The sequence below is a fragment of the Eleutherodactylus coqui genome, chromosome 6, assembly GCF_035609145.1.
Source record: "Eleutherodactylus coqui strain aEleCoq1 chromosome 6, aEleCoq1.hap1, whole genome shotgun sequence".
In the NCBI taxonomy this organism is placed as follows: Eukaryota; Metazoa; Chordata; class Amphibia; order Anura; family Eleutherodactylidae; genus Eleutherodactylus; species Eleutherodactylus coqui.
In genome coordinates this window covers 86,719,622-86,737,934 of record NC_089842.1, presented here as the reverse complement: position 1 = coordinate 86,737,934, position 18,313 = coordinate 86,719,622, and the positions used below count along the sequence as shown (strand labels likewise).

The window sequence follows — 18,313 nt, the reverse complement described above, 5'->3', positions numbered from 1 at the left end:
AATTTGGGCCGTAAGTACCCAGGTCAGTCCGACATTTGCACCCACTTTTCAAGTGCAAAAATAATAATATTTGTGTTATGTTGTTGAGTGTTTTGCTTGTAGTCTTGTGAAGTTATACTGCAGTCTAATGCTAAAAATGTTAGTTTAGTGCTGAAAGCACCAGATTATCAGTATTTCTGTGTCATCAAACGCTTGATTAATGGAATTTCAATATAGAGATAAAATATATTTGAAAATTGCAAAATACAGTTTCCAATAAGTCTGTGCTAATTATTTGTATAGTAGATTTCCCTGATCTAGAAGCCAGGATACCATATCACAAGTATGTATGACTATACCTGTGCTAATGCACCTCATATCTCTCAAAGAGCTCATACATGACTGCCTGCCCCCATGTGGAGGTAATCTCTCAGCAGATTATCACCAGGGTCAGTATGGATTTAAAGATCATTCGTAGAGAGCCAACAGCATATTGTTATAGTTAACACACCATTAAATCTGCAAAGATACCGCACTGTGTAACATGCAGGCATGCCGGCCAATTCTGTAATCACTGTTAGACTATAATACAGCGAAGAAACCTGAGATAATCTATTGACGGGGACATTACCGGGGATTACTGAAGAGTGAGAGCAGGAGGTATAGCAGCATAAAGAATATTGTATACATGCATATTTATGTGAATGATCTACTAAAGGGGACTCCAAGGTTAGAAGAAGGGTCTGCTTTCTTCCAAAAACAGTGCCACTGTTGTCCATGGGCTGTTTGGTATTGCAGCTCAAACTCAATCAAGTGAATGGGGCTGAACTGCAATACCAATGTTATGTTTGTCCTGGACTGCTGACAAGACCAGGTGGAGATAATTTGGTACTGGAGCAGTTAGGACTGACGTGTTTGCTTCCTACATAGGTGGCTAGACGCAGGAGCAGACAGAAACAAAAGTTAGCAATCAGAGCGGGGCACTATAAACTCCTCCAACAGAACCCACCTCGCAGCGGAGCACCTGTCCCGAAAGGGACGACCCCACTACTTTCATGAGGACAGGTCCAATCCAGAAGCAGAGGGGAACCAGAGTACAGTAAACCAGGGACAAACAGAAATCTGACAATAAATAAAAGACAAGAACACAGAATACAAGATAAACAGAAACACACAAGATGAGTACCCTTGCCGCAGACTGATGAGCTTAGGTACTTTGGCCAAAATATTAACCAAAACCCTGTATTTATTTATATTTCCATCTGCCTTGTTGTGTTAGTTCAATTGGTAAGTATTTGGTCACCTGGTGTTGTGTAGGGTCTATGTCCCTGTTTTCCCTTTGTTGCTTGCACGTTTGCTTTGAACGGTGTCCGGTCATGTGAGTATATTGCATTTGTGTAGGTCGCTGTTCACTTGTCCTGCATCAGTGAAGCAGATACCAAGTAAACTATAGTTTATCTGGCAAAACTTTTGGACCTAACAAAACTCCATAGATGGAAAAATAAAGAAGTTAGAGATTCTGTCCCTTACTTTTAGTCCTACAGGCTAAATTTATGGGCTGAAAGCAAGTGACCCGTAGAATCAGGGGACATGTTATATTTACCACCCACGTTGCTCCCCCAGTATGAGTGCTGAAAGTTGAAACTGCAATGCATTGAGCGGCAGACTGCTTCACATCACTGCTCAATGTACTGCAGTGACTGCTTTCAGCGCTCACACCGGGGGGCAGTAGGTATAACACATCCGCGGACTCTTGGGTCGCCTACTTAAGCTTAAGCCCCATAAGCTTAGCTTGTAGGACTAAAAGTAGGTGACAGAGTCTCTTTAAGGTGCTCAGAATATGGTGACACCAAGCTAATTTTATTACTGTTACTTCAAAAAAGTAAAACCTTAAAAAATATATGAACTTCGTATCACTGTAATTGTAATGATCTGTAGAATAAAGTAGGTCATTTTCACTGCACCATAAACAATGTAAAATGAAACCCAAGAAACTGTAGTGTTTCTTCTTTTTTGCACTTAAAGCCTTTAAGCTTTTTTTTTTTAGATGTTAGATGTGTATGATCTCTGAAAAACCATAGTTCCCCATTTTAGCCATATCTCCACAAGAGATCATCCGATCGGGAATATATGCCCGGCATATGTCTGGTCATAATTTTACTATTCAGCTATATCAAGCATGACACAGATACGCCATTTGGAGGTGTTCTGAGGCCCATACCTCAATGTGTGTAGATGCATTTTAATTCACTGGCCCGCCCCATTCTGAAAATATAATAGCTGTCTACAAATATCTGAAGGGCTGTCACAGTGCAGAGGGATCAGCCCTATTCTCGTTTGCACAAGCAAAGACTAGAAGCAATGGGATGAAACTGAAAGGCAGGAGACACAGATTAGACATTAGAAAAAACTTTCTGACAGTGAGGGTGATCAATGAGTGGAACAGGTTACCACGGGAGGTGGTGGGTTCTCCTTCAATGGAAGTCTTCAAACAAACGCTGGACAAATATCTGTCTGGGATGATTTAGTGAATCCTGCACTGAGCAAGGGGTTGGACCCGATGACCCTGGAGGTCCCTTCCAACTCTACCATTCTATGATAATTCATATCGGGCTTGGACGTTCGCACAACCAGTAATCCTCATGAAAAGATTTTCTTCTGATTTGAATCTTGGAACCAGGATGTTTGTGAGAAACACCTGAGGTGTCAAACCTCCGTGGCAGGAGTAATTAATATACCCCTGTCTCTGGCTAATTTTATTGCCATCATGAGCAAAGACTTCCTGAAGCCAAATGCATATCAGAGACCTCTCAGGTGAGAGGGCGGGGGGGGGGGGGGGGGGGGAGAGATTAAAAATATTGAGTTCAACTTTCCCAGTATCCTGAGCAGCAATTGATGGACAGTTGGGTGACACTTTATCAATATAATTATACCACACCTCCCCTTTTTAGAGTTGGTCTATTAAGCTGATCAACCAGATCACCTACTAAGCCCATCTCCACTTCACCTCGACAGGATAATCCATCAGTGTTACCATGCTCACTGTCCTTTTTGTACTAGATCATGAATTCATACTGCTGCAGTGCCAAGCTCCAGCAGGGCAGTTTTCCATTGGCACCTGCAGCACTATGCAGCCAACTGAGTGGGTTGTGATCCATCACTTCACTATGGTGAAATTCAGCCCTTAGAGGTACAGCTGCAGCTTCTGCAGGGCCCCCACAAAAGCTAGGCACTCTTTTTCTATGTTGCCTTTCTATGGTGCCTTGGGTATCATCCAGAGGTCCCATTTACTCTGGGACTTCCGGATGATACCCAGATGTAACAGCTCGTCGATTTGCACCTTATATCCGCCTGCACCTATAGGGAGACTCGGTATGCAGGCTGCCTAACAGGGTGGTGGTCAGTGTTTACATGGTTAACTGTCAACTGGATCACTGAGTTTTGCCGTGCCACAGGATACCTCACTATCACAACGCTGCACCAGTTCAGTAAAATTGAGAAGAGTGCAGACAAAATTCTCAGTATTGTTGCTACACCCCTCTAGAGCATCACTGACCTCTGCAGGGTCACAGATTACATTAAAGGGGTTGTCTCGCGAAAGCAAGTGGGGTTAAGCACTTCTGTATGGCCATATTAATGCACTTTGTAATATACATCGTGCATTAAATATGAGCCATACAGAAGTTATTCACTTACCTTCCCTGCGCTGGCGTCCCCGTCTCCATGGCTCCGTCTAACTTCAGCGTCTAATCGCCCGATTAGACGCGCTTGCGCAGAAGGGTCTTCTGCCTTCGGCTCAGTCCGGCAGCAGCGGCGTTCTGGTTCCGCCCCCTTGTACGTGTCATCGCGTAGCTCCGCCCCATCACGTGTGCCGATTCCAGCCAATCAGGAGGCTGGAATCGGCACACGTGACGGGGCGGAGCTACGCGATGATGCGTAGAAGGGGGCGGAGCCAGAACGCCCCTGCTGCCGAACAGACCCAAAGGCAGAAGACCCTTCTGCGCAAGCGCGTCTAATCGGGCGATTAGACGCTGAAGTTAGACGGAGCCATGGAGACGGGGACGCCAGCGCAGGGAAGGTAAGTGAATAACTTCTGTATGGCTCATATTTAATGCACGATGTATATTACAAAGTGCATTAATATGGCCATATAGAAGTGCTTAACCCCACTTGCTGCCGCGAGACAACCCCTTTAACATTGTTATCCACTGAGACATGGTTGTTACACTGTTCACTGGATCTTGGGCACTCTTCGGTCACATACCGAGCCACTAAGGGCCCAAGATCTGCCCCCAATAACACTTTCGTGGGGAGGTCCTCTTACACCCCTACCTCCTTCATCCCCCTCCAGCACACCAATCCAGGTTCACATGGATCATTGGCAGGGAAGGGGTGGCACCCAGTTCCCGTAACAGTCAGAGACTTTCTGGGAATTATATCGGTGGGGGACACAAGTCCAGGGTGAATGAGGGTCATCTTTGCGCCAGTATCCCTGAATCCCACAGTCACTGTCTTGCCCACTTTGACTTGTTGCAAGTTGGCGTTGGCTCACCCACCACAACCACCCACAAGGAAGATACCCGGCTGTCTTGGGGGAGGGAGCACTCTTTTTCTTGTCTTTGTCAGGACAGGTAACACTGAGATGATCAACTTTGCCACAGGTGAAACATCTGTGAAAATCCACAGCCAGCGTGGAGGGGTGAGAGGGAAGGACTGTTGGCTGGGGGAGAGAGGTTAAAAGAGTGAAGTATTAGTTTACCCACTTTCCAGCTGGTTACACCTTTCTGTGCTCTCACTGCCCTGTTGGCAATGTACTCGTCGTCGATCTTGGCCGCTTCAACTGAAGTCTTGGGCTTATGGTCTACGAAAAACTGTTGCATATCCTCTGATCTTTATAAACTGTTCATTTATCATCAAGTCCTAAATATCCTCCACGGTGGTGATGGACAGTCCTTGAGTCCATTGCTGGAAGGTGGTAGCCAAGCCACTTCATGCGATGACATGGCTGTCTTTGGGAATGATCCATAAAGACAGGAACTTTTGGTGGTACATCTCCGGAGTGAGGTTGTATTTGCAGACCAAGGCTGCTTAAGGGCTTTGTAGTCCCCATCCTGTTCTGCGGGAAGTTCCACGAACACCTACAGGGCTTTGCCTCTAAGCCTTGGTGTTAAGCACTTAGCCAATTTCCTGGGGGCTATCTGGTACTGAGGGCATGCCTTTTCGAATCCCGCCAGAAATGTGTCCAGGTCCCCGTCTAGCTCCATCACAGAAAAGTTCTTTGCCTGTGGTCCCAATGATGTTATGTAATTGGACCCACGAGCCTGTGGGGTGAAGGCCTGGCTCTTGATTCAGGCCATTTGCAGTAGGTGCTCTCGCTCAGCCTGGTACTCACGTTCTGTAGCCTTGCACTCTGCGGTGTCTCGTAGCTGGAGAAGGAGCTACACGTACAGATCAGGGTCCGTGGTACTCAACTGCTGTAGGGCCCTCTGGGTAAACAAGTCCAAATCCTGTTGAGAGCTGCTACTGCCTCAGTCTCCTGGGACTTGATCCCGAGGGGCATCAGTCTCTTGCTCAGGATCTGCAGCGAGTTAGTCCTGGGTTCCATTCTCCACCAAAAACTGGATCAGCTGTTCCTTCGTCTTTCCTGTCCCATCCATTGCTTAGTTCTGGTACAAACGTTTTAAATATCCCACTGCTACGATCAATTTGTCAGAGAGAGAGGGAGGGGACCCGGACTGATCCCGCCACCACCAACTTTTAACCCCTTAAAGGGGTTGTCTCGTGAAATCAAGTGGGGTTCAGCACTTCTGTATGGCCATATTAATGCACTTTGTAATATACATCGTGCATTAATTATGAGCCATACAGAAGTTATTCACTTACCTGCTCCGTTGCTAGCGTCCCCGTCGCCATGGATCCGTCTAAATTCGCTGTCTTCTGGCGTTTTTAGACGCGCTTGGCCAGTCCGGTCTTCTCCCTGGTGAATGGGGCCGCTCGTGCCAGAGAGCTGGTCCTCGTAGCTCCGCCCCGTCACGTGTGCCAATTCCAGCCAATCAGGAGGCTGGAATCGGCAATGGACCGCACAGAGCCCACGGTGCACCATGGGAGAAGACCCGCGGTGCATCGTGGGTGAAGATCCCGGCGGCCATCTTGGTAAATGAAGAAAGAAGTCGCCGCAGCGCGGGGATTCGGGTAAGTAATAAACTTTTTTTTTTTTAACCCATCCCTTGGGTTTGTCTCGCGCCGAACGGGGGGCCTATTGAATAAAAAAAAAATCAGTTTCGGCGTGAGACAACCCCTTTAAGGACATGGCCTATTTTGGCGTTGAGGACAAAATGATTTTTGGTATTTTTTCATCTCCATTTTTCAAAAGCCATAACTTTTTTATTTTTCTGTTGACGCGGCCGTATAAGGGCTTGTTTTTTGAGTGGCGAACTGTAGTTTTTATTGGTACCATTTTTGGGTACATAGGCTATATTGTAAAACTTTTATTATTTTTTTATGATCATAGGGAGAGAAAACGCATCAATTCTGCCATAGGTTTTTGGGGTTTTTTTTTAGAGCGTTAATTATGCAGCATAAATGACACACTACATTTTTTTCTGCGGGTCGGTACAGTTACAACGATAGCAAAATTGTTATTTTTTTTAGGTTTTTCCACAATAAAAACCCTTTTTTGGAAATTAATATTTATTCTAAAATCACTGCATTCAAAGTCCTATAACATTTTTATTTTTCCATGTACGGAGCTCTATGAGGGCTTATTTTTTGCAAGATGAGCTGTAGTTCTTATTGGTTCCATTTTGGGGTACATACGGTTTTTTTTTATCACTTTTATTGCGTTTTTTGGGAGGCAAATAAGAATTAGCATTTTGCCTCAGTTTTTTAGCGTTTTTGTAAACGCTGTTTGCCGTGCAGGATTAAAAGTGAGTTTAATTTATTGTACACGTCGTTGCGGACGCGTCGATACCAAATATGTGGGATTTTTTATGGTAATATACTAACATTTTTTTAACATTTTTATTTTTTGTACTTTATTTTGCTCGGCTTTTTACATCATCTGTGTCCCTCTGAGGGACTTTCACTGCAGCGCTGATGATCGCTAGGATAAGGCATGGCAGGACTTCTCTTCTGCCATGCCTTATCGCTTATTACAGCGATCTCAGGCAATGGCAATACAGGAAGTGATAACATCGTGAGAGCCGGCTGAAGCACGCTCCCTCTGTGAACCCTCTGTGAACGCTCCCTCTGTGAACTCTAAGTAGATCGCGGCAGGGAATGGGTTAACAGCGGGGGGGGAGGGGGGGCGTATCTCCCATGCACTCCGGCTGTTGCAGCTGGAGGCCGGTAACTAGTGACAGCCGGCTCCCACTGTAGGATAGCGCGAGATCTGCTATGATCTTCCGCGATCCCTATGCCGTAAGGGAACGTCATTTTGCGGGAAGTACCCCTCTCCCATGACGTACCCTTACGTCATGGGGAGGGAAGGGGTTAAAGGTAAGCTAGAACCCAGACTATGAATTGTGAACACAAATTTCAGAGTTATGGTTCATTTGAAAATGGACAAGGCTTGACTAATAAATTGCAGATTTATTCTAAAAAAGACTAGCAGTGCTAAATATTTATAAGTATAAAAAAAAAATACAGAAAAAGATGTTAGAATGGAGGTAAGGTTTACAGGCATACAACACAGACAGTATTTAAAATAAAACAAGGAGAAAATAAAGAAAGGTACCAGATTTGGGATATTCGGCCCAAGGTTCTGTTTATGCAGTCATTGCAGCAAATGGAAAAGCCTTACACCGTGGCATATCTCTGAAGTCTGACAATAGGGGCTCGTTGAGACCCGAGTTATAAAGGATTCCCCAGAACACACCTCCCCACCGCCCCCTCTGAGGTCATTTGGGGAGGGGTGGGTTAGATGCATACAACCTCTGAAAAACCATAATTCCGCATTTCGGACATATCTACGCAAGATATCATCAGATTGGAAATATAAGCCCAGCATATTTCAGGCCATGATTTTATCTATTCAGCAATATCTAGCATGACACATAAATTATAACCAGGTACTCACATACGCTATTTGGGGGTGTTCTGGGTCCCGTACCTCGATGTGTGTAGATGCGTTTTAATCAACTGGGCCACCTGATTCCGAAAATAGAATTCATATCGGGCTTGGACCTTTGCACAGATGGTAATCTTTATTAAAAGATTTTCTTCTGATTTGAATCTTGGAGCCAAGATGTCTGTGGGAAATACCCGAAGTGTCAAACAATTATTATCCCCCTATCCCTGGCTAATTTTATTGCCATCATGATCAAAGACTTCCTGAATCCAAATACATATTAGAAACCTCTCAGGTGTGAGGGTGGAAGGGAAGATTAAAAAAATTGAGTTCAGCTTTCCCAGTATCCTGAGCGGCAGCTGATGGTCCCTTGGGTGATACTTTATCAATATCAATATACCACAGGTCCCATTGAAATCAATGGGCGATGCGTTCCGAGGAAAGGGAAAATAGGGCATACCGCAATACATTGCATGGCTCTCGCATGAGGAGGGTGAGCTTGCGAGTGCGATTTTCCCATTAGAACCAATGGGGAACACTTCCGATCCTTTATCGCACGTAAAAGTGGTGCAAGAGGATCGGAATTGCACAGAAGCGATGCGAGGCGTTTTTGCCTGAAAACCGCCTGGCATCCATGGGTAAAACGCATGTCAACTAGCGCAATATTGTACCCTCCCCTGTGAAACTAGCTTGAGCCAGAGATCTGTACACGGATCTAGTCTAGTAAAAGGACAAAATCTGCCTGTGGATTTTCCAAGATGGACTCCACACTCAGGGTGCGTTTACACGTTGTGGACACGGCAGATTTTCTGTAGCGTAAAAACCGCAGCAGAACAGTTTACTATCAAAGCAAGTGGGATTAAGGCAAATCCCGTTCACACGTAGAGGAAACAAAGGCTGCAGATTTTCGGCTGTAATGGCTCATTCACACCACCGTATCCGTAAAACACTGCGGGAGTCCTGCAGCGATGTGCCAGTCTATGTGAGCTGGCAGAGACCGCGTATGGCAGCAAGTGCACTGTGCGTGGCCAAGGATCACGCGCTCACAGTCACGCACTATGTGACCGTTTTTTTTTTACTCCCTGCTTTGTTGGGGTTGCCTATGAAATCGCCTCCCACACAATGTATTGCGTACGGACAGCGTTGCATACGCCGCCTATGCAAGTGTACAGATCTCACGCTGCTTGGTACAGAGAAATACAGCAAGCTGCGATCTATTTCTCGCGTGTGTCTACACGCCGTGTCCACATGTGCATGGATCAGTAAGTCTTTACATGGACGCCATTCACTGCGTGTCAGGCATCCATGCATCGCGTCCGTAATACATGCAGAAATCACGGTCGTTTGAATGAGCCCTTACTCTAACCTGCGGATTTGCTGCGGGCTCCCCTCCCCCTCCTTCGTGGATATTCCACACAAAAATCCGCAATGCTTCTGCAACGTCTGAACGCACCCGAAGGGCCCATGTCCACCACCGTGCATTTGTGCGCCTCCCACGGACTTCTATTGGCGCCCTTGTTGTGCACGGACGCACAAAAATAGAGCAAGTTGTGCTTTTTTTTGGTGCCCACGGGAATGAAAACAAACCCATTGAAATCAATGAATTCTACTCTCTGCGTGTTGTGCGCACAAATATGTCTGTTTAATGCAGCCCTTGAACGCAGTAAAAATGCACGGTTTTTCCAATGTGGTTTTTACTATGATTTTTACTGTACCTACAGCGCCCAGCGTGAATGCCTGCTCACGAGGCAATATATAAATATGCATATATACATATATATACATACATATATATATATACATATATATATATATATATATATAGAAAGAGCGGTGCTAAGCGGCATCTCAAAACTACTGCAATCATGATGAAACCACGTGGTCAAAGACGCCTCCTCGCTGTCTACTACTACATGACGTCATAGGAAGTAGCCGGAAGCGAATCATCCAGCTTCGAGGCTTGACACACATTAGCCACGCCCCTGTGCGCGAGTCACGTTGTCCAATTGGATGCCTCCCTGGTTGGAAGGGGCGTGACGTTACGCCGCTCCCTTCTTGTGCGCCTGGGAGACCCCGTTTTTCCCTTTTGCCTTCTCGGCTCTACAGAGAGAAGGTGAGTGCGGCCTACTGCGGCCCACGGAGCCGGAAGAGCGAGTTTTCCTTGTTTCATTACCTGGATGTGAAGCGGGTTTCGCGGCCGGGTGTATACGGAGGCGGTGTGAATGTGTTAGCACAGCGGACGGGCTGTTCTAAGGCCTCCGGCCGCGGAGTTTCCTGGCGGGGACATCCGGCTGTGTGTGTGTAGCGGCGGCTCCGTACATGTGGACCCGCCGGAAGCTAACGGCCGGCAGTGTCTCTGTCTGAAGGGACCCTGAAGCCGCCGCCGTGCTGCTCGTGAGGGGCGACACGTGTCCCGCACGGGGTCTCCTGCCGGCTGAGCACATGGGAGGCGGCGGCCTGTATTGTGTGATGCGCTGTAGTCGCCTGCATAGGAGGACGGCGCTGTTCTACCCTGAACCCCCGGGAGACTCCTTGGTCCCACAGCTGAGGTTACGCCCTGAAAGTTGGCTATTGCTGGGTCCGCGGATGGAAGTGTTGGGCCGGTTTCACACCTGCGTCTGCCCGGCGGTCATGATGCGGCTCAATGCTGCTCTTTCTTCTGACTCCACACCAGCCAAACGAAAGGATCCCTTTATAGCCAGTGGGGTCGGCCCGGCGCCGCTCGCTTCCACTTGGCAGGAGGCATCCCCCATCCTATCCAGTGGGCGATGCGGGAAAGCGGAATTCCCAGCGCAGATGTGAGCGGCTGTATGCTTCCTGCTCCTCCGCACATGGAGCCGCGCTAAGTAATCGGGCCGCCCTAGTCTTATATTGGGCGGACTACTTACTGCACCGCTCCGCACATCAAGCGGTGCTGACAGCGGGGCCGGTGGGTATAACGTGGTCCCCAGCGGGTCGCCCACTGTCAGCTCGTACCCTTATGGGACCAGAAGGCGCCGTCTCGTTGATGTCCCCCTTAAGCGCCTTCAGGTGTAGCGACAATCGTTGCCTTCACCCGCGACGGATCGCTAATCATGTGAGGCTCCGTTTCAGCCGATACATAAATCGTCTGCTCCTGCCGTTATAGCACTGAGCGCTGCAGGAGTCTGAGCGGTGACCGGGCGCTCTAGACAGGCGGCGCGAACAACCTGATGTCACCGGGCGCCCCTTATCTCTAACAGGGCCTGTGACCCTCATTTACTCAACCGTTCTTGCTTAAAAATTTGCCTGAACAGATGTGCGTGATGATCGTTAGGTCTGACCGCACTGCTCATCAGTCGCTCAGTCAGCCGACATAATGATGGTGGTTGGCCCGCTCACGTCCCGTTATGTTTACAGCACTCCGCGCCCGGTGCTCTCAGGATGTGCCACAGCGATCCCTGAATGAGCAGTGTGGAGGATACACGGCTGCGGGCGGCACTGAGCCACCCAATCACTGCAGAGGGAGTGCTGGGTCTCCGGGAGACCTAGTGCAGTGAATGGATCGGCGGCACACAGGTGCAACCGCTCTGTACTCAGGCGCGGCGGTCGGTTCTCATGATTGGTTGTTTAAGGTCAGACCCTCACCGATCAGTGAGTTATACCCTGCCCTGTGGAAGGCGGATAGCTTATTTTGGTCACTGTAAGGCTGGTTTTTGCAAACAGCCTATCTGCTCTTATCAAATTTTGCTGCAAGAAGAGTCCTAGTATTTACAGTCCAGCGCTCTAACTGATGGGGAGTCTAATCCATAACGAGCCTGCTCGCACTGAGGGGCTTAACCCTCCAAGGACAAGGGCTAAAGTCCACCGCAGATCTGCACCATTTAGGTGTATGTGCTGCGGATTTCCCCCTGTAGACAGCAGATACGCTGTGTGAAGCCGCTCCACCTTGTGTCATCAGGAACTGCCTGCCGCCTCCTCCGCCGACGGGCCTGCCGCCTCCTCCGCCGACGGGCCTGCCGCCTCCTCCGCCGACGGGCCTGTCGCCTCCTCCGCCCAGCACTGACTGCATACACTGACAGCCCTCTCCCGGCTGATTCCTCCACTGCCTGTATACTGACTCTAGCCATGGTCACCGGCCATGGCCAGTTATGTCTGGTGGAACTTTACAGCATGCCCTCACCACTGCAGGCTGTAAGGGTGTGCTGGGAGTTGTAGTTGTATCTGGGGCTTCCTTGGCGCTGACTCCTGCTACTCTCCAGTTGTGGGGCTACAGTTTGTCAGGGCATGCTGGGAGTTGTAGTTGTATAATTAGCGGAGTACTCTTTCACTGACTTGTGTTTTCTTCCCTTTGGCAGATGCCTGGAGTCACAGTGAAAGACGTGAACCAGCAGGAGTTCGTCAGAGCCCTAGCTGCTTTCCTTAAGAAGTAAGTAGTATTAGTGGTGGTGGTACCTCTTGTCTGGCGTTCGTTCCTTTCTGTATGTTGACCGTCTTTGTGCTTCTAGGTCTGGTAAACTAAAGGTGCCAGAATGGGTGGACACAGTGAAACTAGCAAAACACAAGGAGCTGGCCCCATACGATGAGAACTGGTTCTACACCCGCGCCGGTAAGAGATGCCTGGGGGTCTTACACTACTTTCAAGGGGGATGATGGAAAGGCCTCAGTTTACAGTAATGCTGCACAAAACTATTCAGTCCTAAGGTGACTCCACCTGATGCTGTATGTGTCATCACAGGCAGAGCTGACAAAGGGGAGGAGCATCTGTCATTAGGTTTGATGTAACAACTGGGGCAGCAGGAGGAAGCTGCTGTGATTATTGGGGAGGTGCGGGCCAAGTTTGATCACTTGTAGAATGTGTTGTCCCACCTCAGACGGCTCCATTCATATGGGAGCAATAGAGTTCCTAGCATTTCCAGGAACCCCCCCCACAGGGCAAATGTGGTAAACAGTTAAAAGAAACCTGTCGCCTCTGAACAGCATAATAAACAAAGTCGTGGTGCTGTTTTTGTGTTGCTGACGGAGAGTCGAGATGTTTGTATTACTTGTCTGTGCCCATTGTGTCCACATTAGTCAGATTTTCAGGACATTGGTGGACTTCACTGGCGGGACAGCGCAGGGGCAGATGAGTATAAAAAGATCACCTTACGGCTTCCCTATACCAAACGGCACCATCACACTATGGTTTATGGGGCTGTTCGGAGGTACGAGTTCATTTAATGACTGCAGTAGAGGGGAATGTTTCTGCTCTAAGAACACTTGCAGTTACATAGAGCTGCCTCCAGGCGTCCAGTCAGGATCGAAGAAATTCTTTGATTGCTATGGTCCATTGACTATGGCATGATAAAGACTAATAGTATACAGGAGTATGCTAGTATATTGTAAGCTTAAAAATACCTGTACGGGCTTATTCACACTGCTGTTGGCCAAAGTTAATCATTTCTCCGTTCTGTTTGTGGAGCAGAGAAATGGAAATAAACAGTTTTTCCCCCACTGATTTTCTTTTTTTTTTTTTTTTAATGGGTTTTCAAAAAAGTATTTCAGTTTAGTCTCCTTTCAGTTTCTATAAATGGAACAAATAGCGCAGCAGAATGAGGGGTGAATTGTGATTGCAATCAAAGGGAATTGGGAAATCGTTTCATTTCTTTTTCTCTGCTTGAGAAACTAATGGTTATCTGCGGCTAACGCCGGTGTGAACGAGCCCTAAACGTGTAGTCACTTAGTGGGATTAAAGATGCAATAAAGTTTATAAACCGAGATTTGTAAAACTCTAAAAACAATCTGTTTGGTATCCACACAACTAAAGAATGTCCTGTTCATTCAGTCACATGAACAGTGGTGATAAAGCTTAACGTTCATGCCACAAATCATAAATTACCTGAAACGTCATATACGAACCCCCAGGGGGCGCTGAGAGCAATGCTACATGAATGACATGAGTACTTGTCCGGCCTAGTATGAAGCTGTTGTAGAACCATGTGGCCCCAGGCAATACCTGACTCCAGGGGAGCATTCCCACATTTAGTAACACGAGTCCATTTACAGAAGTGTCATTGTTTCCAATCTTTGACAAGTGGGAACCGTTATGGACCATTTTGCTTGAGCAGATAATCTTGCAGGGTTGAGCAGGGTTGTATGATTGGTTCATGTAAATGGTGGCATCAACTGAATGATTAGCAAGGAAATGTCTGCAAATTGCTTATGAAAGTGAAAAATTTGTTGGTTAAGGTGCTATTAGATGGAACGCAAATCGATCAAACCAGCACAAGTGATCATTCAGTCTAAACGCTGGCCAACCATAAATGTGCACTTCTGGTTTGTCGCTTTTATGCAGGCATGAATATCCTTGTATGCTCGATCACTGATCGATAAGTTTACATAGCGCTTGTTGAGTTGCTCATACAGTGAATGTGAGGGACAGATCAGGTCGTCCCTAAGGGTACTTGTACACGGGATGCCATCTCTGGTTTGTACAAAACTTCGCACATTTGCCCTGTACTAGAATGCATATAAAAGACATTAAGGCTGTTTTTTAGAACTGAACCTCTCCAGTGAGCTGAGGGAATGCTATAAATGCCTCATGTACAGGCGTACAAAACCATAAGACTTCAGGAAAGCATTCTTTGTAGTTTTTTACAAAAAAAACTTCTTAACCCCTTACTGACAAGAAAATGTATCATTAATCATACTTGCCTGTAAATTTGTGTATTGGGAAATGTGTGTAATACTTGTATATAATATATTTTTCCAACCATAAGGCTGAGCTCACATGAGGTGGAAATCTTGCGGAGTGTTCACAGTGGGACCACTCAGAAATTCGGCAAGATTTCTGCAGCTGAAGTCCCGAGACATTCGGTGCGGGTTTTGAAAGCAGCTTATTCCACTGCAGCCCCATCTCCCCATAGAGGAGAGCCCACAGCGGGAACGGCGATGCAATTAACTACTTTGCAATCTTAAGCCTGAGACTAAGCAGCAGGTGGAAATTCCATGACCATTCCTCCCCGTGTGAACCCAGCCTTGGACACATTTTTTAGGCAATACTAAATCTTACTAAAGTGTCTCTGCACCATTCCCTCTGCTCAGTGTTCAGTCAAGCTCAGAGCAGTGACAACGCGGCTCCCTTTGTTCCTGTTTTACCGTAACCTGTATTATGAAGAGAATGACACCTTGTACATCTTCCTGCCCTCCAATAATTTCCAAGATATGAATCATCAAACATTATGGTTCAGACCCCATTTCCCGATGGGTCTGAAAAATGAGATTTTTATATACATTGCACATTTGTTACTTACTATAAAGTTTTCTAAAGATCATAGATGGACAAGTGTAACCCCTTGGGTGATTTTATCCAGGAATTAACCCCACAGCGCTTCCACACATTGGCAATAATCGCTCACTGAATGGAGGCAGAGTGCGTTGGAAGTCTCTTCTGGCAGCTCACCTCCACTTGAAATAAACAGGCAGGTGTACGAAGAGGAATGCCTGTTTAACAACAATTGCTTGGCTTTTAGGTGAACTAAAAACCAAACTCCTCCAAGTGAGTGAATCTCCTTCACTTGTCAGGTCCCATGCAAAAGAACGATAGTCTTGTACTTGGTTGTCCCACTGGCAGCCTTTGTGTTCTTGTGGGGCAGAGATGGGGTAATAAAGGGGCTGCTGATCTTTGGAGACAGACCATTTGACTTCTGCCACTTACATGTTTTGTGTCTTTCAGCTTCCACAGTCCGTCATTTATACCTCCGTGGTGGTGCCGGTGTAGGATCCATGACAAAGATTTATGGTGGACGTCAGCGTAATGGGGTTATGCCAAGTCACTTCAGCTGTGGATCAAAGAGCGTAGCCAGAAGGGTACTGCAGTCCCTGGAGGGCCTGAAAATGGTGGAGAAAGACCCCAATGGGTGAGTGGGACTCTGCACCTCACAATGCCTCTTCTGCAGTGGCTTAGTCCATAATTATAAATCGTGCTGAGGAATACACTGCCAGTGTATGCGGCGGTTTACCAGTTCTGCATTTACATCCAAAACCGAACCTCCAGCTCCTTTGTCGGTTTGTTTTCAGGGAGAGACTCCCTCATAAGTGACTTGTATAATCTGTAACAAATTTACTTTAGTGAAATTGGTAACATTTTAGACTAACTTCACTTTATCAGCTGATCTATTTGGGTCACTGTGAAAACATGCCTGAAGTTCTGCTAATGAAGTCTAGTGGGAAGAGAGCTACTTAATTGATACGTGGCCGCTGACAGTTCAGACTGCTGGGTGGCTGCATTGGTCTCCTTAGGCCACTCTCGCATGGCAATATTTAGGTCATTACTTTTCAATCAATATCTGTAAGAAAAAACAGAAGTGGGTCCAGAATATAAAAGAAAATCACAGAAAGCAGCCATATACTTACTGATATACTGATACAAGAAGGCAGGTATAATGGGCTCAACTTGATGGACATTGTTCTTTCAGCCTAACATACTATGTTACCAGGCAACTTTAAGATGCCACAACAGTGGAGTGTTGCTTTTTGAAGATTAGTTAGGCCTCCTGCCCACGGCCAGGTCGGATTCCATAGACCCCATACTCGCCTGTCCGGATCCGCTGCGGGTGTCTCGTCTGGCACATGACGCGCTGGGCTGTATAGCGGGAAGGACGGCTTCCATTGCTGTCATTGGAAGCCGTCCATGCGGTTTTCCACACAGAATAGAGCATGTTGCGATTTTCCCCGGCGAGCAGAAAATCGCGGTTCATTTCCGCTTGTGGGCAGGGGAGAATGATATAACACGGCATGTCTATGGACTGTTATTGCGTCGGATTTCACGGTGGGGGTCTGGCCGTGAATTCCGCAGCGGTAAGTCGTCCATGGGCATTGGGCCTTATTTGTCACGTATTGATCGTTTCCCTTCTGAGAGTTTTGGAAGCAGTTTAGGGATGTGATTAAAGGTGCTTTTAGACAGCAAATGTGAGCAATAATGGTTACATCTAAATTTGTACCAAGGGCCAGACGATAATCGTTTTCTCTACACGCTCCCATTGCATGTAGGCATAAAATTGGCTCGTTCTCTTATCATTCAGTTTAAACATTGCTCGTTCAGTCTCTCTCGTTCACTTGTATAGCAAATCTGAAAGACTGAACTATTCTGAACGATTTCTTGTTTGAACAAGCCAATGATGTATCTGCCTGTATAAACCAATCTGCTAGTCTAAACGGCCCTAACTCTATTCTCACCTGCCATTACAGAGGTCGCAGACTGACTCCACAAGGACAGAGAGACTTGGACAGAATTGCTGGACAGGTGAGTGCTCTCCATTTATTCTTTGGGTTCTCCTAATTCTGTCATGTGTGTAATGACTCGTGTACATAGTCCTAATAATGCACAGGCATATACTGCCATGTATTAGATGGACTGTTTTGTGAACTCTTCCATCTCCCAAGACTTGGTCGGATACAGTCCTTGTTGCTAAAATACATGGTGACTATAAGTGTGCATACCCTGTTAGCCTAGCACTCAAAATGCCACTGTTTGTACATACATGTACTGGTTTACTATAATGTCACAAGCCTTCTGCACTGTAACTGTCATGTCAGCATGCCAACCCGACATAACTGTAATAGGAATGTATGATCAGCCCAACCCTATTATCTGCCATGGTAACATATAGTGCCACTGTCCCCATTGGGGATGACTTGCTCTTTTAGTGATCTTCTGACTATTTCTTCTTTCTCCACAGGTCGCAGCAGCCAGCAAGAAACATTGAGTCATTTTGTTAAAATAAAATGTTCTGTTCCAAAACTGATGGTGGTGTCGTCCCTTTTTCCTCAGATGATCATGTGATCTCCATTCTGTAGAGTAACTTAGGATTGTTTTCTCTAAATAGTCCATTTCTCAGCTATTTCTGTGGTAAACTCCACGTAATGACAGACTAAGTCCGGCTGCGCACGGCTGGATTTGCATTGTGGAATCTGGAGAGGCGTCCACCTCCAGATTACATGGCAAATACAGCCCATAGCATGTTATAGAAAAGTGTTTTTTTTCCTGCACACTAGCGGAAATCAATTCTGATTTCCACTCACAGAGGAAAAATTGCAGAATGATCTATTTCAGTATGGATTCTGCATGGGCAGCTTCCATTGAAGTCCATGGAAGCCATCAGACCCGTGGCCCTTCTGCAATTGCGGAAAAGTCACAGATAGGTGACAACATGGGAAAAGCAGGGCATAAAAACCAACCCTTTTCTGCGCATGTACAACAGCTCACCATGCAGACCATCTGCAGTACAGAAAAAATGCCAGGTATGTGCTGATGCCTGCTGGGAACAG

At 46.8% G+C, this 18,313-nt stretch overlaps 1 protein-coding gene across 1 annotated transcript; it reads left to right on the top strand.

The window, feature by feature from the left end:
- The first annotated feature begins 10,076 nt into the window (after positions 1 to 10,076).
- On the top strand, positions 10,077 to 17,790 carry RPS19 (ribosomal protein S19). Its single transcript, XM_066607103.1, has 6 exons — positions 10,077 to 10,160; positions 12,364 to 12,434; positions 12,514 to 12,614; positions 15,720 to 15,903; positions 17,234 to 17,288; positions 17,725 to 17,790. The coding sequence occupies exons 2-6, from the start codon at positions 12,364 to 12,366 to the stop codon at positions 17,749 to 17,751; spliced, it is 438 nt and encodes a 145-aa protein (XP_066463200.1). The 5' UTR covers positions 10,077 to 10,160; the 3' UTR covers positions 17,752 to 17,790.
- The last annotated feature ends 523 nt before the right edge of the window (positions 17,791 to 18,313 follow it).

What these genes read in the sequence shown, in the direction of transcription:
- RPS19 (XM_066607103.1), top strand. Translation starts at nt 12,364, where the DNA reads ATGCCTGGAGTCACAGTGAAAGACGTGAACCAGCAGGAGTTCGTCAGA. An exon ending in CTAGCTGCTTTCCTTAAGAA is followed by an intron (nt 12,435 to 12,513) that starts GTAAGTAGTATT and finishes TTGTGCTTCTAG; the next exon opens with GTCTGGTAAACTAAAGGTGC. An exon ending in CTGGTTCTACACCCGCGCCG is followed by an intron (nt 12,615 to 15,719) that starts GTAAGAGATGCC and finishes TGTGTCTTTCAG; the next exon opens with CTTCCACAGTCCGTCATTTA.